The sequence below is a fragment of the Malania oleifera genome, chromosome 3, assembly GCF_029873635.1.
Source record: "Malania oleifera isolate guangnan ecotype guangnan chromosome 3, ASM2987363v1, whole genome shotgun sequence".
Classification (NCBI taxonomy): Eukaryota; Viridiplantae; Streptophyta; class Magnoliopsida; order Santalales; family Ximeniaceae; genus Malania; species Malania oleifera.
The window spans coordinates 103577484-103600897 of NC_080419.1; the positions used below are offsets into that span (position 1 = coordinate 103577484).

General features: G+C 36.3%; 2 protein-coding genes across 2 annotated transcripts in view; one reads left to right on the forward strand and one right to left on the reverse strand.

Annotated features, from left to right (window-relative positions):
* Positions 1 to 23414, reverse strand: part of LOC131151646 (uncharacterized) — a 47988-nt gene that overhangs the window by 21036 nt on the left and 3538 nt on the right. The window contains exon 2 of the mRNA XM_058102926.1: positions 14222 to 14426. Coding sequence (XP_057958909.1) covers positions 14222 to 14426 — 205 coding nt within the window. The remainder of the gene's footprint in view (positions 1 to 14221; positions 14427 to 23414) is intronic.
* On the forward strand, positions 19041 to 21856 carry LOC131151645 (uncharacterized). Its single transcript, XM_058102925.1, has 5 exons — positions 19041 to 19335; positions 19433 to 20112; positions 20215 to 20351; positions 20470 to 20545; positions 20664 to 21856. The coding sequence occupies exons 1-5, from the start codon at positions 19043 to 19045 to the stop codon at positions 21767 to 21769; spliced, it is 2292 nt and encodes a 763-aa protein (XP_057958908.1). The 5' UTR covers positions 19041 to 19042; the 3' UTR covers positions 21770 to 21856.

Here is a 23414-nt window from a genome sequence, read left to right on the forward strand (position 1 = left end):
TTAACTTGTTATAAATGAATTTCACACAATCACCGCCCAAAACTATAGTGAACAAATCAACAAGTTGAAACTCAAACTTCCCATATGAGTGGTTGTAATGAGCTTCCGTACTTCGAAATAAAGTGAAAATCAACTTCAACGTGCTTTGTCCACTCATGGAAGACTAGGTTGGAAGCAATATAAATAGCATCTTGACTATGACACATAAACTCCATAGGTTGAGAATGTGGAAAACCTAGTTCTTTCAATGTATTCTTCAACAAAACAAGTTCACATGGAATGTGTGCCATAGACCTACACTCTGGCTCAACACTTGACTTGGCTACCACAATTTGTTTCTTACTTTTCCAAGACATCAAATTACCACCGACAAAGATACACCACCTAGTTGGTGGATCTATGGTCGGAAAGCAGTTTGGCCCAATCTGTATCTATATATATTCCTAAATATGAGTGTGACCTCGATCCTAATATAAGAAACTTCTCCTTGGTGCACCATTGAGAAATCTGAAAATACAAATTACTGCATTCCAATGATGTGTTCTCAAGAATCGAGAAACTAACTCACAACACTTGTTGAGAAGGATATATCTGGTCAAGTGACTGTGAGATAATTCATCTTTCCAACAAGTCTCCAATACCGTCCTGAGTTAGGCAACAAGTCACCCATATATGGCACTAACTTACTATGGGGGTCTATGGATGTATCAACAAGTTTGGATCCTAACAGCCCCGTCTCATCTAAAAATCAAGAACATACTTCCTCTGTGGCAAGACAGTTTTCATACGAGATCTCAATACTTTTATACCCAAGAAGTACTTTAATGGTCCCAAATCCTTGGTACTCTGTAGGAAAAGCTTTAGGTCCTAGATACCTCAATCATTGTCACCAGTGATCACAATGTCATTCACATGCACAATAAACAAAATCCAATTAGATGGAGTATGATGATAAAATACTACGTGATATACTACACACTGTCGAAGGCCAAACTAAGTACTACAACACTAAATTAGCCAAACCATGCTTTAGGAGGTTGTTTTAATCCACATAATGATTTCTTAAGCTAACACATTGAGCCTAACTCTCCCTGAGGAACAAACCTAGGTAGTTGCTCTATATAGACATCCACATGAAGATCACCATGTAGGAAAGCATTCTTCACATCTAACTGATGTAGAGGCCAATGGCAAGTAGTGGCTAAATAGATGAACAAACGCACTGAGGCAACTTTAGCAACTAGAGAGAATAAGTCAGAATAATCCAAACCATAAACCTGAGTATATCCCTTAACAACAAGATGGGCCTTTAAACGAGACATAGAACCATCAAGATTGACTTTCACATTGTACACCCAAAAATAACCAACCACAAACTCACACAAAGGAAGAGGTACCAAATTCTAAGTATCATTATCATGTAGCACACACATCTCTTCAACCATTGCAATCCTCTAGCCAAAATGGGATAAGGCATCAGAAATAGACTTTGAAAGAGCAACAAAAGACAGAGTTTTAACAAAACAATAATACGAGGGTGACAAGAAATCATAAAATAAAAAAAATAAAAAATATAGATTGGATGTTGGGCACAAGTGTGTTCACCTTTCCCAAGAGCCATAGGAGGATCAACATCATAGGAAATACGATCATTTGACGAGGGAACTAGAGGCTTTACTCCCTTGAGTCCCCATGTGCATACCTGCAAATTGGGATGATCCAAGCAGTGAGAAGGACTCAAATTGGATAAAGATGTAGGAGGATTGGGCATAGAGAATAGGTTTGGATCAGAAGGCAAGGTAGAGGAAGGGACTCATTAAGGTAAACAAAACTCAAGGAATGAAAGTAGTATGGTGTAGACTCAAAAAAGGTAACATCAACAGAGACAAAGAATTGATGTAAAGTAGGACTATAACACTGATATCCCTTTTGAGTATAGGAATAGCCCAGAAAAATACATTTAATAGAACAAGGATCCAACTTATCCATTAATGGAGTTAACTAATGGACAAAGGACACACAGCCAAATACGAGGAGGAAAGGAGAACAAAGGAGCCTAGGGAAAGTAACTAAATATGGGATTTTACCACCAAGGGCAGAGGATAGCATTTTATTCATGAGGAAGCAAGTTGTGAGCACAACATCACTCCAAAAAAATTTAGGGACATTCATTTGATACAATAGGATATGAGTGACTTCAAGAATATGTCAGTTTTTCCACTCTACAACTCCATTTGGTTGTGGAATGTGAGCACAAGAGGATTGATGGATCAAAACAGAATTAGTCATATAGTTAGTGGGTTGGGTACTAAAGTACTCCTAAGCATTATCACTACGAAGTATCCTGAATGGCATATAAAAAAATTAAGTCTTTATTTGAGAACAGAAGGCATAAAAGATATTATACAACTTAGAAATATCTTTCATTAAATACAACCAACTCATCTTAAAGTACTCATCAACAAATGTAACAAAGTACCAAACCCCAACTTCGACGTGACACAACTAGAACCCCAAATATCATAATGGATTAGCATGAAAATACTAACTACACATTTGTCACCCCAAGGATGGAACACGATGATGTTTTCCCAATCGACAAGACTCACATTCAAGCTTAGACACAAAACTTAATGTAGGAACTAGTTGTTTCAATTTGTCCAAGGATGGATGATCAAGGCAACAATGGATTTGAAGTGGTGTAGCAGTGACTGTGCAGGCAATGGGAGGAGAAAGCGACTCAACGTAGTACAGCCCATGAGTCTCACATCATATGCCAATTGTCTTCCTTGTCTTCAGATCCTAAATAATCACAGATTCAGGAAAGAAGGTGACAAAACAATTTAGTGACTTTGTAAGCTTGCTAACCAACATGAGATTGAAAGGAGATTTAAGAATGTATAAAACAAAAGAAAGTGAGATGGAAGGAGTAGGATATACTATTCCTATCCCCTTAGCAGCAATAGTGGACCCATTAGCAAGGGTAACTTGAGGTAGATTTATAGGAAACTGGAGGGCAGAAAAGAAGTTGGTTGCACCCGTTATATGGCTAGTGGCAGCAGAATCGATAACCCAAGGACTAGTGGGAGAGATACCAAATGACATACAAACTGTAGGATTACCCTTTTTAGCAAAAAGATGCGATGTGATGAGATGCTTGTTGGGATGTTTGATACTGTAGGAATCTAGAATACTCTTCCTCCGAGATAGTTATAGTATACTGTTCACCTGAACAAATGCTTGATGATGGAAACACACTTTTGGGATTTGAGGATGTCATCTCAACACACACACAACCTCAACATGGCAGCAAATCAGAAATACACAGCGAACAAAATTCTCTATGGATTTCAAAACTGAACTTCTGGACCAACTGAATCAAACACAAACCAGTCAACTTCTGATTCAACCACAAACACGTCACCAACTGGACATAGCACTGCCACAGCCCTACAAAATCAATGTATAAATGCTGCCACTGATCATAGAGACTTAGACACAGCCCCAAGAAATCAACAAATTGCTCTAGAAGTACCAAACAACCTCTATACAGTAGAAAATATGAAGTACACAGTGAACAACATCCTCTTGAAATTCATGGACACCATCCCAACACACAACGTTCAACAACTGGAGCAAACCACAAGCACACAATGAACAAGAAAGATAAAAATGAATCAAGAACCAAGCAATACCACTGTTTCAGGCCTCAATGAACTCAATAAGCATTGACCAACAGCTTCAGGCATTAGCAAGCAATCATTCCCAGAATGCCACACATGAGCAACTAAAAAAGGTAATATCTTTAGACAAAAAAGATGACAAACAACTTCGTATTATGGTGTGAGGAAGGATTCAAGACATATAGGAGGAAATCGAAGCAAAATGACTGTTCAAAAGTGTCTCACGCACCAACGTTTGGGGTCGGCACTGCTGGGTTCAGGGCAATGCGTGGAGGCTCCTTCGGCTGTGAAATTTTGAGGGCTGGCAGATCAGCAGATTCCGTGGCTTACTACGTAGTTAGTCTTGCAAAATAGGACGTATTTCTTTAGGTGTTGAAGAGGACAGCAGTGTCCATGATTTTTCCAGTGATTGCTACTTTTTCCGACTACTGCTGAACCTGCTCCTGGACTTTGGTGATGCTGATGACCCTTCTACAGCAGCAGGTTGCATGGTGTTATGATGTTTATGTTTTGATTTAGCGGCGGTCATGCAAGTAGGGTATTGGTCGGATCTTGCTTTGATACCATGTTGAGTAATTGAGTAAAATGGAAGACCTTACATCAATGATAGGTCTCTCCCTCTATTTATAATATATGTCAAGTACAATACCAATGATCATAAAATGCCATTACTAACTCACAATTACTAACATAACAACACATAATAATAATGCTAAATGACTAAATAACCAGCAACAAGGACTTTAGCCTTGAACATGATCATCCAAATGGAATGGACTAAGATTTAAAGATTTTGTTATGTGAATGAAAAAAGATTAAGGACCCCCAAAAATCCCCAATCCAAAGCTTCCCCTCTCATATTAGGATTAAAAGAATTCAGAACGCAGAAAAAAGCAAGTGAGCTTATCAACCTCTCTCTCTCATTTAAATTCCTAAGAAATGGAAGTCCCATGAGACAAAGTCCCCCTCAGAAGAATAAAATTCTGAAACTGGTGCATTAGGGATGGAAGTCTATCTATGCAAACATGGCACTAAAAATTCAAACAAAGTCTCACCCACTCAAATATCATACCAAAAACGAACCTGGTGCTCGCAATCTCTAATGCCCACAATGAAACAAATGAGGGGGCAAAAATAACCAAATACATAGGAAACAGACTTCCCAAGGCTCTCATGAATGACAACGGTACTCCCCCTAGTGTCCCACCTATTCTTACGAATAACATTACTTGCTCCTAATTACTTCGATTTCTTAACATTGTTCTCTTAAGAAAAAAAATACATACACAGTATCATCTATAAATTGCAAATGGGACGCCTCCCGGCTCCACCTCCCTACAAACCACCAGACCCCTAATCACACCTAGATCCTCGGCACAAAGCACAAGCTTAATTGATCCACCACCAGCCAAGTAAGAAAGGATATAACAAAACCCCAAACAAGTCATAGGGCTGGCCATTTAACAATCACCAACATATTAACCAAACTAAGGCAACCTCTAATCCTTCTGCACCACAAAATCCCAAATCTCTTTTTAACCAAAACCTTATCTAGGAAACCCTAATTGACCATGCCATACGCTTTCTCAAAATCTAATTTAAAAATAACCCCCTTTTATCTCCTCCTTTCCACATCCTCAACCACCTCATTTGCTACAAAGACAGCATGTAAGACTTGTCTCTCTTTGACAAAAATGGAATGGGCCATAGATATGGACCCCATAAGGTAAGGTCCTTGAGTCTCCTTGACAAAACCTCAGTGAGAATCTTATAGATGCTAATCAAAAAACTTATCGGCCTAAAATCCTTCACCCAGTCACCCTCCTACACCTCTCCTTTCTAGGAATGAGAGTGAAAAAAGTAGAATTAATACTCTTGACACTATTCCATTCCTATGGAATTCCCCAAAAAAACATCATCATATGGTCTTTCAACACTTCCCAGCTATCTTGGAAAAAAACCATGGTTAAACCATCTAATCCCGAGGCTTTATGCCTATTAGGGGTGTACAAAAATTACCGAAAAACCGAAAACCGGACCGAAACCAAACCGAAACCATAAACGGTTCGGTTTTTCGGTTTTCAGTTTCGGTTGCGGTTTCCCAAAATAAAAATGTTTGGTTTCGGTTTCAGTTTTATGTTGAAACCGAACTGAAAAAAACCGAAAACCGATTTATATAAGATATATATATATATATATATATATATATGGCTAGTAAAAATATAGCATGCAATATAGTCATATAGTCACTATAGAAAATAAAAATGCTCAATAAATTTTTAAGAACTTTATGAAAAATAAAGGTTATTTTTGTTAAAAGTGCCCAACAAATTTTATTTTGTTAAAATTATGAGTCCCTATAAAAAATTAAAATACTCAATAAATTTTCAAAAATTTTATGAAAAATAAAGGTTATTTTTTTTGTAAAAAAAATTGGTTTAAAACCGAAAAACCGCAACCGAACCGCCACATTTTTGGTTTTCAATTAAAGCATAATTTCGGTTCGGTTCGCTTTCGGTTCGAAAATCCCAAAACTGAAATTTCGGTTCGGTTTTCGGTTCTGGCCAAAACCGAACCGTGTACAATCCTAATGCCTATCCATATCAAACACAACCCTTCTAACCTCCTTCATATCAAAAGGCCTTTCTAACGAATTTGACTCTCCTCCCCAAAAGGTTTTGAGACAAACCCCTCTACCATCATCGTATTCTTGCAATCATCAGCACGAAGCATTTTATAGAAGTTAGTAATCCCCTCTCCGATCTGCAGCTGATCCATCGTCACGCTTCGTAAATCCAACTCCAATTCTTTTATCAAACACATCCTTCTCTCAGCACTAACTACCCTATGAAACACTCTAGAGTTACAATCCCCTTCATTAGCCCAATGAACCCTAGAATTCTAATGCCAACTTTCCTCTTCCCTTAACAATAACACCTCCACTCATTACAAAGGTGAACTCTCCTCACCCTATCTTCCTTTCCCAAACAAACCACACTCCTCCAATCTGTCCAACCCAATAATATCTGTTAAAACTTGATATACATTGTTGGCCCGCAACCTAACAGCTCAAGCTTTAAAGAAACATGGTAATCCAACATGGTATCAAGGCACGATCCAACCTAAACCCTAACATCAAATCAAACTTGTTCCTCGCTGGAAAACACCCTCCAATTGCTGCCTTTCTTAGAACCGCTACAACCCTTTAATATTTCACAAAACCAACCACGTAGCAAAAGACAGAACCCTCTGAACTATAACCCTGCAAAATCTCATCACCTAAAACCTCCCCATGCGCCGGCCGACTATCAACAATCCTGACCCCATGTGCCGGCATACGAGAGAGTTTTCAGCCGCCTTTTCTGCCTTTTTTCTCTGGAATGTTCCTATTCCTTCCATCGACCATAATATCAAGTTGTTGTGCATGTGTTTTGCTCAAAGATCCAATATTTTTTTACCATGCACTCATGGTAATCCATTAATTGTTATTTGGTGTTAGTAAAGGCCACTAGTGTGTCTCTTGGAGCAATGGAAGTGTTCATAAGTTGATTTTTTAAGGTTGTGGCAATGTTATATCAGTTTGTTGGTGATTTGTCCATGATAGTTTCAGTGGTTCACCTCGTTCGTGGTTGTCTCAATTAGTTTGAAGATTCCTCTTGTTTGCCAGTGGTTTGGTTTATGAGTGTTGGGATAGAGTCTATGAATCCCCAAAACATGTTCATTTCATTGCTGCCACAAATAACTGAAAAACTGGCGGAAAAGAATTATGTTCAATGGTCTAAAGCTGTTAGGGTTTATTTAGCAGGATTAGGAAAATCTAACCACTTTTCCAATCTAGTCTTCCTAATGAGAAGAGAAAAGCAGTGTGGACTCAGGACAATGCTTTGATTGTTTCCCTTTTGTGGAACTTAATGGACCCCAGATAGCACAGATGTGCATGCATCTAGACGTGTGCAAAGAGTTTTGCCATTATGCCAAGCTTCCATACTCTAGTAATGTTAGTCGTACGTATGATTTGTCCTAAAAGTAATTTCAATTACAGTAGGGAGATAGGAACATTACATAGTAATTGGGAGAGATGAAACGTATTTATGAGGAGCTTAACATCGTGAAACCAATAACCCCCCTAGTTCGTGATATGCAAAAGCAGTGGAATAGATGACAATTATTCGGGTTCTAGCAAGTTTGAAACCCAAGTTTGAGGCAGTCATATCCCAAATACTCAGTAGTGCAGAGTTGCCATTATTTTACGATGTTTATTATCGCGTCCTTTGTGCTTCCTTTAGCACACATTCTCCTGCTCTTGCATGCAGATCAAAAAGGACAGCCTCTGCCACACACGGTAGTTCTAGTTTTCAATCAAGCAGCTGCAAAAGTTATCAAGGTGGTTCAAGTGGCTATGGTGGAAGAGATGGATGAGGTAGAGGCACTCCTCACAAGTGAGCTCATTGTGGACAAGGTGGTTAAACTATTAAGCAGTGTTGGGATCTCCACGGCAAACCTTCACATGTTGCCAATGCAACCACCACAGACCCCACACCTTTAGGGCCAAGTAAGGAGAAAAATGTACTATATCTATGTAAGAGGAAGAGCATTCCAAGCTCCAACAGTATCAAGCGTCACAACAAGCTTCTCTTCCCATTGCATCCCTTGCCCAAACAAGTAACCCCACAGTTTGTCTATCATCCAGTACTTTTCATCCTAGTCCTTGGGTTATAAACTCTACTGCCATTGATCATATCACAAGTATACCTGATTTCTCCTTTTCTCTCCAGTATTCTGAAAACTTACCTCACGTTATTCTTGCTGATGGATCCACCACTTCGATTTAGGGAATATGGAGCGTATATCCCACTTCCTCTATTTCTCTTCCTTCTGTTTTATATATTCCTAACTTTCCTTTCCATCTTATGTCAGTTAGCCATGAATTGTTCAACAATATTCTTCCCTGATTTTGTGGTTATTCACGATTTATATATGAAAAGTCTAGTTCTAATTTGAGTTCCGTTACTAATATTAAATATGAGTCTTGTCAGTTGGGAAAGCATCACTATTCCCCTTCTGCTTACCGAGTCGATAAACGGCCAGCAAGCCTTTTCAGTTAGTCTATTATGATGTTTGGGGTCCTAGTCGAGTTGTGTTCAAGTTGGGTTTCTAATACTTTGTAACCTTGGTGAATGATCATTCAAGAATGACTTTGCTATATTTAATAAAAAAAATTTCTAAGTTATTCCATATATTTTGTGCCTTTTATTCTAAAATAAAGACTCAATTTGATTTGCCAATTTGAATACATCTGAGTGATAATGCTAAAGAGAATTTTAGTGCTCAATTCACTTTTTGTATGACACAATTTGGTATTATTTATCAATCATCCTGTGCCCACACTCCTCAACCAAATGGGGTTGTAGAGAGGAAAATTAAGCATATCCTTGAAATCATTCACACCTTATTTTATCAAATGCATGTACCTAAAGCGTTTTGGAGTGATGTTGTACTTACTGCTTGCTATCTTATCAACAAGATGCCACCCTCTATTCTTAGTTGTAAATTTCCTTACTCAGTTCTCTTTCCTAATTCACCTCTATTTTCTCTACCACCTCGTATATTTGGATTTGTGTCCTTTGTTCATTAGCTAACTCTCGAAGTGGATGAGTTGGATTCTCACACTATAAATGTGTCTTTTTAGGCTACTCATACACTCGAAAGGGATATCATTATTATAGTACTACTCTGCATCGCAAGCTACTCATACACTCGAAAGGGATATCATTGTTATAGTACTACTCTGTATTGCTTCTTTGTTTTTTGCTGATCTTCTTTGATTCTACACCATACTACAGTTAAGTGCTTCTAATCTCAATGAGTCTCTTCTTCTACCTAATCTTCCAGATTCTAGTTTGTTGTCCTTACCCAATCATCCTCCTATGTTTCCATGTAATTTGAGACCTTCTCATCGTCTCCTCCGTCTTAATTTGCAGGTTTATTCACAACAACAGCTACAAGAGAGCCCCCTCTAGCTTCTACTACCACGCCTTTGGTTTCCTCATCTGATGATCATATTTCCCATGATGTTAATCCTCTCATTGCTGTCCAGAAAGGCTGTACACAACATCTCATCTCCAACTTTGTTTGCTATGACTTCTTATCGCTCTCTTATTATTGTCTTGTTACTACTCTATTATCTATTGTGCTTCCTAAATTTCTTTTTGAGGCCTTAACGCACTTTAGGTGGAGGAATGCAATGGTTGAAGAGATGAATGCTTTCCAGGACAATAATACTTGGGAATTGGTATCTCTTCCTTTTGACAAATCTGTGGTTGGTTGTTGCTAGGTATATACTGTGAAAGTCAACTTGGATGGTTTATAGCTCAACTAAAGGCACGTCTTCTTGTTAAAGGGTATACTTACGTGTACGGTTTCCCTAGTTTCCAAACTTACATCAGTACGTCTATTTATTTCCTTGGCCACCACTTGTCACTAGACTCTGCATTAGTTAGATGTGAAGAATGTCTTCTTGCACGGTGATCTTGAGGAGGAGGCTTATATGGAGCAACCACTTGGTTTGTTGCTCAAGGAGAGTCGGGTTTAGTGTGTTGGCGTAAGAAGGCATTATATGGTTTAAAACTATCTCCAAAGCATGGTTTGGTCAATTCAATGTTGTAGTACTTGAGTTTGACCTTCGATGGTGTGCATTGGATCTTTATGTTGTATCATCATACTTCATCAGGTAGGATCCTTCTTATTGTATATGTAGAGGATATTTTAATTACAAGTGATGATGAACAAGGTATTCAAAGCCTAAAACATTTTCTACAAACTAAGTTTCAAACGAAAGATTTGGGACCACTAAAAAATGCTTCTTGGGTATAGAAGTATCCAAATCTCGTATAGGAACTCTTTTATCACAAAGGAAAGTATGCTCTTGATCTTTTGGATGAGACTGGAGTCTTGGGATCCAAACCGATTGATACAGCCATGGATCCTAACAGCAAGTTAGTGCTGGATAGAGATACTTTGAACTTTCTTGCCTAATCCTATATGATACTGGAGACTCATAGAAAAGTTGAATTAGCTCACAATCACTCCATTAGACACATCTTTTGCAACAAGTGTTGTGAGTCAATTTTTGGATTCCCCATGGACAAGTCATTGGAACGTAGTAATTTACATATTGAGATATCTTAAAGGTACACCTAGGAGAGGTCTCTTATATTGAGATTAGGATCATACTTATATTCAGGGTTATATTGATGCAAATTGGGTCAGATCACCTTTAGACAGAAGATCCACAACCCATGTATTTTCCCTTTGTTGGCAGTAATTGATTTCTTGAAAGAGTAAGAAACAAACTATGGTGACCAAGTCAAGTATTGAGTCAGAATACATGGCCATGGGTCACACTAATGTGAGCTTGTTTGGCTAAAAAACATGTTGGAAGAATTGGGTTTTCCGCGTTCTCAGCCTACGAAGTTGATGTGTGATGATCAAGTTGCTCTTCATATTGCCTCCAACCTGATCTTCCACAAGCAAACAAAACACATTGAAGTTGATTGCCACTTTGTTCAGGATGAACTTGTGCAGAAGCTCGTTACCACCACTTATGTGAAGTCCGATATGCAGCTCACTAATTTGTTTATCAAAGAAATTGGTGAGTGCTCATGTTAAATTTATTTGTAACAAGCTATGAGCATATGATATTTATGCTCCAACTTGAGGGGGAGTATTAATGGTCATTTTAGTTTTTAGTATTATTATTAGTGCAAGTGTTATGATAATAAGTGAAGGTTAGTAAGGGTATTGTGGTCATTAAAATGCATTTGAAATGTATTATAAATAGAGGGAGAGACCTACTGCTGTGTTAGGTCATTTATTTAATAAAAAATCTCAATATGGTATCAAAGCTAGTTACTAGGAGGTCCTGGGTTCTAGTTTCCTTGCCCGCGTTTATTGTGTGGTATTTAAAAAACCTATAATGGGTATTATTTATTGTGTGTTTACCTCTACACTTTCTATCGGGCTGCACGTGTGGGGGAGTGTTAAAGCTTGATATACATTGTTGGCCCACAACTTAACAGCTTAAGCTTTTTGGTAAAGTGGTAATCCAACAATATCATTCAAGGTTTCATTTTCTTCTCCTTGAGCTATCTTTAACAAACTTCAACTTCCTCATCACCTTAAAATCCTTTCCACCCTTAAACATGACACTCCTTCCAACAATCACAAATCATGTCCAATAGGAAGGCTGCACGAGCCACATATAACCCCAGTGAATGGGATTGAAATCCAAAAGCATCAGACTATGATCAAGGTAGGTCTAACCAACACCGCTTGCACAATATTCAGGAACAACTCCCAATCATTTGTAAAAGGAATCTATCTATACAGGAAGAGGCTCGTCTTTGCCTCAAAGCCACCTAAGTAAAACAACCATTATTTAAGGGCATATCCCTGAACCACACACCTGAATAAAAGAATCAAATCTCCTCATGCTATTATTCACCATAGAAACCCCAACAAGGATTGCAGAGTCCATACAAGCAAGCCAAATTGTTAAAAAAGGCATTACACTGAGAAGAATGAGTAGGACCATACACAGAAATAAACCACCAACACCCAAAGCCACAAATTGCCCACTCAAATCCCCTGAAGAAGGAGAAACCATCCACTCTCTAAACCTCAAGTACCAAATGCTCCTAAAGAGCTGAGTATCAGTTGCCCCTGATGTAGTCTCCTGCAAAAATAAAATATAGGGGCTGACTCTATTAACCGAATCCAAAACAATCCTTGTTTCCCAAAACCCCCTAGGCCTCAACATTCCATGATAGAATTTTCATTTAGAAACATCCTTGACCCCTGAAAACCCACCCACTTTCAAAATAAAGAATAACAAAGGAATTATTATAATCATATTCATCAAAACACAAAAAATAAAAAGGTCAATTAAGCAGATATTTCACCAAATCACAATAAACCCCCTGCCCTTGACAAGTAAAATTGTTAGCCATTCCATGCACAAACAATAAAACTATATAATCAAAAATAACATATGATAAGATTATAATTATAAGAAATTATGATATAATTTACAAACAGCATGCTTGTACTTTTTTCAGCTAAAATTTAACTGAAAAAGTACTACTAATCATCCAAGCACTGGTATATTAAAAGAGAGAGGCAATTCAACATGTAAAAAACACAAATTACCGAACCATTCTGTATCTTCTTCATTATTGTTATGAATACTTTTTTTCTCAACAGCAAAAAGAAAATGGTGGTTCTTAAACAAGCACCTATTAAGCCCAGGCACTTTCATTTATAGAGAGAAACAAATAATTCCACCGAAGTTCGTAGTTTTTTAATTGGCAACAGACATATAAAAACCAGATAATTCAACTAAATTCAAGCAAGAGTCTCATTGGAACTAACTTTCTTACAATTAAAAACTAAGCAACAAGAATAACCAACTTTACATATCAAAGACAGCAGATACAAAAACGCAACTGGATTTCACATGATTCATCCACAATAATCATTTTTTGTTCGGTAGTAACCAGTTGTGGGCCTTGGGAGTCCTGGCACAGGCATGTGCACTGCAGGGGTTTAGACATCTACCACAGAATTACTTATTATGGCTCTTTTTTTTTGTTACAAAAATGTGTAAAAAGTAATGGCCAGTCCCCTTCCCCACCCCCCCCCCCCCCCCCCCCCCCGGGGCCACCCCAAAAAAAATGTCTGTAAAAAATGTTGCATGCCTTTGAGTGGCTGCTTTTCACTATTCTTTAAATGCTGATCAACAAGAATGCTTTCACAACACAAGTTTCCTTTGGTTGCCATCCTTTGGTTGCCACAGGCATTGATTTCCTTTCATGTTTCACTTTGCTCATTGTGTGTATGCTTGCTGCTCATCCAGAAAAATTGTTCATTACCTGGTACTTATGTGACCTGTTCTATGTTTTCAATATTTGTGCAGTTTTGCTCTATCATTGCCTGAATGCCAAATATATTATTTTTTTTGGATAAAAAAGCTACCAAAGTTTGGTTGTAATGAAAATCAAGACTTTTGAACCAATTATGTTAATTAAAAAGTCAAAATTAATTGATCAAACCAATCCGCATGGAATTCAACCATTTTACTTGTTACCTTTTAAATTTGTCCTGTTTAATAACATTTCATATTCCATATTTTGGCCCTCACCCCTTACTAGGCGAAAACCTCCTGTCCGTCATTAACGACATAGCATCACACATTATCATGTTCAAGAGACCACACACACCACATCTAATGCAACGTATAATTAACTTTCAAAATTCAAAGTATCATGTGATAAGCTATATTAGGAGCTGATAGTACCTGTAAAAATTTTGAGCTTCAGTTCTAAGCATCTACATCATCATCGTAGCTTTTGCTAATAAATGATTTGCAACTTTTTATCAAATGCAACTCCCAATCATTTTCATACATGGAATACAATAGTAACTTTTATACTGACAAGGAGGCTAAAATTTTTTAATTTCAATTTAGATTCAAAATGTACCTGACACTAACATTGCGATCTGCAGCATCAGTGATGGCTTTGTGAACATCAAAGCCTTCTTGAGCTCCAAATTTCTGCATTTTAGATCTAGAGTATCCATAATCCCCTGATCGAGGATCATCAGGATGTGCTTTTAACTGCCAGTACTGTGCAATTATGTCGAGACTCTGCGAAGAGTTCCCAGCCAGCCACCGAAAAACATCCGCTGGTGAACATTATTCATGAAAACAAAAATGAAAACCAAAAAAATGTATCTAAACAAATAAACTAACAAATTTTGAATTTTATGTTGCTTTAGGTACAAGAGAATAATAGACTCCACAGAAGTAAATCAGGCAGCAGAATTAGGCTGCAGTGATTGAAAAATTTGTTCTGTTAGGTCCCCAACAATGAAAAATTTAAGTCACTTTTTTTTTCCTCCTTTTCTATTTTCCAATATATCGCCAGCGTCCAACCAGAACTAATGTTCTAAGGAAATGAATGAAAAGGAAAAGAAATTGAGAGCTTTAAGGTTTCATAAAAACAATCTCAACTCAGTGAAGCCAAGTAATTGCAAGAGATTAATTAAGCAGAAAATATGTTATGTGCCAAACAATAATATTCATATCAGGGCAGTTAAGAGTGAATTTTTCAGAAAATATTGAGACTGAGATGTAATTAAATCAATACCTCTGAGGTAATATTTGCCCTCGCTTGCATTATTCGTTGCAGCATTTATTGAAAATAATAAAGGAATAGCACAAAACCGACCATAAATCTATAGAAAGCAAACTTGAAGACATTCAGAAAAATTCTGACGACAGTGTACCTCACCAGGAAGTGGAAGAGAGAGGACAACGAATTAATTATACTAAATTTGTCATTAAGATTCCTTATTTCTACTATTAATTAAGGGAAGTCTAGGCAATTTTCAATCATCTTTTTTCTTCAATCATCTTTCCAAAAATGACCTCAAATTTACAAGTTATGCTATAATTACAATATTAGAAATCATAGGTAGTAATTAATAAATTATTTTTCATTTTAAAATTTAAGCAAACCTTCATAACTTCTCATTATCTTTAACTCCGCCATTATCCCCTAAAACTGGTACATTTAAGGTAAAAAATACTGCAAAATACTGACCTCCCTGAGGTTTGTCAAAAAGACATGGATCTTCTAGAAGTTTCAAAATCTCACAAACCTCCCCTAGAGATTTGAATAAAAGCCGCAGACCTCCCTTTAAGCTTAAAAAATTCCACAAACCTCCCTAACATTTAATTTTTGGGACACTTACACCCCATCCCTTGCCTTTTTGCCGAATATACGGGGAGACACAGGTTCTTTTTGCCAAACCTCATGAGAGGTCCTTGAAATTTTCACCAAATCTTAGAGAAAGGCTATAGAATTTTTAAAGCCTCACAAGAGGTTTGCCTCTTTTTACCAAACCTCATGTATTTTTCCCTAAACTTAAAAATGTCAAGCACACACTCCACAACTAGTTTGTAAAATGTGAACAGTTATTAATCATATCCTTTTAAATTAACATGACTTTTTTATTTAAATTTAAATTGGAAGTTATTTCTTGAGAGTTGTAAGCTACCGTCAAAATATTTGAATTTTATGGCATCTCATTAAAAGAAAAAATAATTTTGGAGCCACAATGCGAGGCCAATAGATAAAATATAACAAATTATTTGGGCTTTACACTCTTATTCTAAGTTCCCATTTAACTTTTAGTGGCAGTCAGGCAGCATTGCCTTAAAAAGCCCTTCAGGAATCGTTTGGTTCACGACTTCAAAAATATTCCTATGGAATAATATTCTCGAGAATCATATTCCTAGGAATAAGATGTCTGCCTCATGAGAATATTTTTGCTTGGTTCACGTTGCAAGATTCCCAGGAATGTACAAAGGATTCCCATATCAATATTTGGTTCAACATGGGAATCTTGGGCAGATATGCTAAGAAGATGACCATTATACCATGGTTTTAAATAACGGCCGTTACGTAGCGTAACGGCCGATACGTAACGGAAATCAGAGGGCCCGAAACCGATACGGGCCGATATCGCGGTTCGGAAAAAATTCACGGCCGTAACGGCCGTTACGGAGGCGTAACGGCACGTAACGGCCGATACTCCAACGTTACATGTCGTAACGTCCGTTACGGACCGTTACATGGCCGACAGGTAGCATATTCGCTGACGGGCAGCAGGCAGCAACGCTGCTTTCCCCCTCTCCCCAGTCCCCACACCCATCTGCCATTCAAAGGCTAAAAAGGAAAGTTACAAACTGACCTTGAAAATTTGTTGGCCTTCGGCAATAAGAAGGCTTCGAGGCTACCGAGCAGATCTACTCAGAATTGCAGACTTGCAGTTCCAGGCTTCCAGTTCCAGCAACTTGGCGAGTCACCGGCGACGGAAAAAGGTCTGCAGCAGCTCCGCCAGTCATCGCAGTCGGCACCTTCCTCCGCCAGTCGTCGCAGTCGCACCAGCCAGCCTCTCGATTTCAGCTTCGGAGACTCGGAGCTTGGAGTCATCTCTGGCTCGCTGCTTTTGCTTCGCTCCTTCGACTGTTCGAGGCTCCTCTGAGTTCCCTCGAATCCCTCCTCTCTCTCGGTCTGACTCGACTACAGGCCTCAGCGTATGAGACACTCTAACACCCACAGCACTTTTCATTATGTTTTTTTTGTTTTTTAAATTATATTTTGTTGCACCACAGGCCACAGCCCTTTTCATTCCTTTCATTCTGTTTATTTTTTAAAATTATATTTTGTTGTAAAATAGGTTTGTTAAATTGAATTAAAAAAAAAGTAATTTAATAGAGTAAAAAATTAGAAATCATTAATAATTATGTAAAATAAAATTTTCTTAATTTATAAATATTTTAATTGTATTATATTTTTTAAAAGATAATTATGAAAATTAATTCCATGACATAGCAAGCAATTATTAATATTATATAATTAATATTTTTTAAGGTTAGTAAATAATTAATATTTACCAATAATAATTGAAGCCTTTTTTATAATAATATTTGAATATCAATAATCCACTACTGCATTCACCATCTAAACAAAGCATTAAAATAATGTATGTACACAAGACATCCATGTGATGGCATTTTATATTATCTAGGCTTAATTGAGCTCTATTTTTCACCATTCTTAAAGAATTCCAAGGAATACTCTGCACAATTATTATAATATTTAGTCTTAGGATTTGCCAAACTTATAGAAATAAAATTAATTCATGGCACCAATTGGCTAACATACTATTTATGTCAGCTGGATAAAGTGGTCATTTTGATAAAGAAGATATCATATTCACTCCCATCTATTGAAAAAATATTAAATAATATTCATATTATAAAGAAAAAAAAATTAAATAACATCTGTCACCCATTTTATGTTACATGTGTATCTACTTGCCATTTCTTGAGTAGGTTGACCCTATTTATTAATATTTTTTAAGTTTTAAAACATTATTTTGACCTTAAATTTAAAATTAGGTAAAATAAATGTTTACATCTATTTTTTGTTTTTAGTTATCAAATAAAGTAAAAATTAATAACTTAATAAAAAAAAATTAATCTAATAGTTAATACATTAATAAATTTGATTTTTACTAATTACTACTAGAATTTGTAGAAAATTTTAATTTTAATCCATATACTGAGAAATGTTTAAAAAATTAAATAGTCAATTTGTAATGTATGGATCTCTATTTGTGATGCTATGATGTATATGAAAATAGAGTAAAAATCTTTTTCACCTGTTAATTTCTTATAGTTATAAATGAAAATAAAATCAAGCTATAAAAATAATGAAAATATCTTTTTAAAGATAAAGGAATATATTTTTTTTGTAATAAAATATCTAATATTTTATAATTTTGTTTATTTAAATATAAAAATAATAAACATTACTTATTATTTTTAATCAAATATTATACTTATTTTTACGTAATAAGTATTTAAAATTAGGACTATTTAGTACTTATTATTTAATATTTACTAAATTACTAATTATATTATTCCTGTCATTGTAGGAAGGTTGTAAGTTGTAACTTTGTATTTCTTTATATTTTGTGTAGAGATCATCAAATTAAGTCTATCAATATGTCACGTGATAGAGGAAATGAAAACTTACCTAGTGAAGATATTGGATGGCATTTTGGTACTGCGGTAGACGGTAATAGACATGTTATTATGTGTAAATTATGTGGGAAGATAATCAAAGGGGGCATTACACGCTTGAAACAACACTTGGCACATAAAAAGGGTCAAGTAGCTGGATGCTCAAATGTGACCACACAAGTAAGAGAACAAATGATGAAACATCTACAACAGTATGCTGAGAAGAAAAGAGATAAACAAAAAGGCAAGAAGAAGCAGAAGCCCAAATTAGAGGAGATTTTGAGAATTTGAGCGATGAAGAAGACTTGGAAGAAGAAAGTATGAGATTTGCTCGACAAGAAAGCATGCGATCACAACAACAATGGGAAGATAGACAAAGATTTCGAGCAAGAACAACTGGAAGGGGTAATATTTATGAAGAGGGAGGTGGCTCTGGCAGTGGTGCTACCAGTGGTTTCAATAGAGCAGGAGCTCGATCTTATAGTGGTCGAGAAGTTGGAGGTAGTGGACGACAATGGATCAATCCTGATGCCCCTGAAGCTAGACTAAAGGCAATGGATCCTATTTTAGAAAGAAGCAAGAGTGCGAAACAACCAAAACTCAACACAAGTTACTGAAAGGTTTAAGAAGTAAATTAGGAAAAGCGGTTGGAAAATTCCTAATTTATAATCGGATTCCAGCGAATGTAGCTGACTCTCCATTTATGCAGCCTATGCTTGATATTGCTGCAGAGGTTGGAAAGGGGGTGAAGGGTCCATCACCCTATGAGATATCTGAAATTTATTTGGAGCAAGAGTATCAAGAAATGAAAAATTATATAGCTTCTTTTGCTGGAATTTGGAAGGAAAGAGGTGTAACACTTATGTGTGATGGTTGGTCAGGACCAACTAGAAAACACATTATAAACTTTTTAGTTTATTGTGATAGAGGCACCGTGTTTCATAAATCAGTTGATGCCTCTGATGTGCCAAGCAGAACAGCTGAATATTATTTCAGGTAATTTTCTAATTTTAATTGTATATACAAATAGTATTATGGACTTGCATGTTTTTAATTAATAGTAGTAATTATTGAATATATAATTTCATTTCAGATTAATGGATGAGGTGGTTGAAGAAATTGGAGAGGAGAATGTTGTCCAAGTAGTGACTGATAATGAAGCTGCAATGAAGGCAGGAGGAAAATTATTAATGCAGAAGAGGCCCAATCTCTATTGGACAGCATGTGCAGCTCATTGCATAGACCTTATTCTTGAAGATATTGGTAAGAAAAGTAACGTGAAGAAGGTCTTAGAAGATGCAAGAACAATAACCTCATTTATTTACAACCACACATGGACAGTGAATTTCATGAAGAAATTCACAAATAATAGAGAGTTACTTCGCCCTGCCATCACTCGATTTGCCACAAATTTCATTGCTTTGGAGACTATTGTCAGGCATAAACAAGCACTAAGGGAAATGTTTACATCTGATGCTTGGAAAAACTCAAGGTTTGGAATGGCAAAATCAGGCCCAGCATATGATTCAAAGAAAATTATCTTAGGCAAAGAGTTTTGGCAAAAGGCCTCTGATATAATTAAAGTGCAAGAACCCTTGGTGAAAGTTCTTAAATTGGTTGATGGTGATGAAAAACCAACCATGGGCTTCATATACGAGGCAATTGATAGGGCGAAGTTGGCCATTCAAAAAGATTGCCGGTTTTACAAAGACTATTGGAAAATTATTGACAACCGGTGGAGTTTTCAGTTGCACCAAGATTTGCACGCTGCTGGTAAGTGTAAATCAAATACAATTTCTTATTATTTTAACTTTTAAATTATGCATAGTTGCATTAGAAAACTATTGATTAATATGTTTCTAAATTTAATTGTAGGGTATTTTTTGAACCCACAATTTCTTTATGGTGCCCCACCCTCTCCTGAAGTTGCTAGAGAAGTCATGGATGGAGTTAAAAAAGTGATAACCAAGTTGGTACCCGATATAGATACTCAAATTCGGGCTATTAATCAAGTAAGTATTTGTTCCATTAAATTGAATAATGAATTGTTCTAGTATTCTGTAATACTTTCAAGAATAATTATTAATACATCTAATTAATTAATTATATTTCACAATCATCATTTTTTAGTTGTTGCTATATCGAGATAGGCAGGAGACTTTTGGAACCCCGTTGGCTCAAAGGGCAGTGAAACAAACAAATCCTGGTAAATATGGCTATATAGCTAAATAATGGAAAATTACTCTATTTTCTCTCTTTGTGTTCAAATTTGACTTTTGAAATACGCTATACTAACATAAAACTCTTTTTAATTATTCATGCAGCTGAATGGTGGATTCATTATGGCTTGTGTGCTCCTGAGCTCCAAAGAATAGCAATTAGAGTTCTTAGCCAGACCACATCAGCTTCGAACTGTGAGCGTAATTGGAGCACCTTTAGCCTCATCCATACGAAAACAAGAAATAGATTAAAGTATATGAGACTACAAAAACTTGTTTTCGTACATTACAACATGAGGTTAAAGTTAAGACGTACAATGAGAAGAAGCCAACGAGAAATTGAAGAGGGTTTCAATCCTATCAATTTGGACTACATTTTCGAAGAAGATGATCCTTTAAGTCAATGGTTAGAGGAGAGAGAGACACCACTACTCGATGGTCAGGACAATTCAAATTGGTTAAATGAAGAGGTTGGTGGTACTACAGAAGGAGGTGATCAACCACCAATAAACGCGCATGATGATTCAGGTTCAAGCCCTGAACGTACACAAAGTGATGACAATCTTGGTTTGAGCCCACCAAGTGATGATGATGGTAATAGTGGTGCTGGAGCTGGGGTTGGGGGGGGTGGCAGTGGTGGTGGTGGAGGCGGCGGTGTAGAATATAATTATGGATATGATACAGGGACATCATTTGGAAGGGATATATATCCTTCTGATCCTTATGGATTACATGACATACCTGAAAATTATGACTTGGGTATTCCTCCAGGGAACCAATCTTCACAACCCAGGAGAAGGAGGAGTGCTCGTGGTGACCCTAGCGATTCTACTGAAGATTCATATGGTGTGGTTCGTAGTTTTGGCGACTTTGGTTTAGATGGTTCATCATCACAATCATTTGGATCTCATCCAGCATATCCACATTATGCATCTCGTGACTCACATTTTTATCCCAGTGGATTAGGAATCTCAGGATCTAGTGAGTCTTCTTCTACACACTACCCAGAGCCAGCCCCTGCCCCAACTTATAGACATTATTCAGGAGAATTTTCATCACCAGTACATTTTCAAGAGCAACAACAAAATGATGCAAACTTGGGTTCATTCAACTATGTATTTCCACAAGGATGGGGAGATAATTTCCCATCCCAATCTCAAGATACAGATGCAAATTATGAAGACCCTCCACGTCATTCTTTTTGGTGGTGACATGTGTTATATTATAAATTTGTAATATTGTATTCATGTATTTTCAATTATTTATTGATATTTGATATTAATCACTTTTTAAATTCATGTATGTGTAATGTGTATATTGAGTATTAAGTCTATTGAGTATTGATTCATTTTTAGTAACTTTATGACTTAAATTAATTGATTCTTACATTTCTACATCTTTTTACTCATTAAAGTAATGTAAACTATAAAAAAATATGCTTTTTTTTGTAAACAGCGCACTAAAATTAATATAAAAATCATAATGCCTATTAAAAAGCATTTGTAGGTTGAATGAAAGCCTTCAAAATTCATTAAAAATCATGTATTAATGGATTTCATGCTTATTTTTTAATTTTCGCATGGTTGTGCATGCGTGAAAAAAATTCACGACCGTTACGCCCGCTTCCCGTTACGTAACACCCGCGTCTCCCGCGACCCGCGACACCCGCGACCGTTTCGCGACGTTACCCGCGACCGCGATTTCGAACCATGCATTATACCCTTGACATGTGTCTAACAAATATATGAGAACAATTTTATTTTTCAATACAAACGCTTACTAAGAATATGTACTTAATTAAATCTATATTCTAAAAATTTCAACAACTCTAAATTTAAAACATTTAACACTTAATAACAGATTAACCGAAATAATTAAGCTTAAGGAAAATATGGTGTCTAAATATTAACTATTATAATAAATTTTAATAAAAAAATAAATTAAAAATGTCAATTAACATGTTAATTAACATAAATATTAAAACTTTCAACAGATATTTCCTTTTTTAAATATTGTCTAATTTAATTATAAATTAAAATTTTCTAATTAATATTTGTAATTTGTTAACATTATTAATATTTATAATTAAAATTTAACTAAAATTTATGTAAATTTATATTTTTAATTCCCATTTTAATATTTTATATTTTAATTATTTTAATTTTAATTGAAACTTTATAATTAATATCTTTAATTAATATTTGAAGGGGAGCTTAAGCGCAACGGTAAGGTTGTCGTCGTATGACCTGCAGGTCATGGGTTCAAGGCGTGGAAACAGTCTCTTGCAAAAATGCAAGGTAAGGCTGTGTACTATAGACTCATTGTGGTCCGCCCCTTCCTCGGACCCTGCATACGCAGGAGCTTTGTGCACTGCGCTGCCCCTTTTTTTTTTAATATTTTATATACAACAATAACAACAACAATAAGTCTTAAGTCTCACTAGGTGGGGTTGGCTACATGAATTCTTTTCCACCAATTCATTCGATAAAAAACGTTTTCCTCTATTAGATTAAAGGTTGTTAAAACCTTCCTCACTACCTCATTCCAAGTTATTTTAGGTCTGCCTCTACCCCTTTTCATGCCAAAAACAATAATTAACTCACTGCTCCTCACGCATGTTCTACTAGGTCTACATTTCAAATGCCCCAACCATCTAAGCCGCCCCTCCGTTACCTTATTTTCAATTGGTGTTATGCCTAAATTATTACATATATGCTCATTTCTTACTTTCTCGTTTAATGTTAAACCACTCATCCACCTTAACATTCACATTTCAACAACTTTTATCTTTTGTACATGTTGTTTCGTAGTTGCCCAACATTCTGAACCATAAAGCATATCTGATCTTATAGTCAT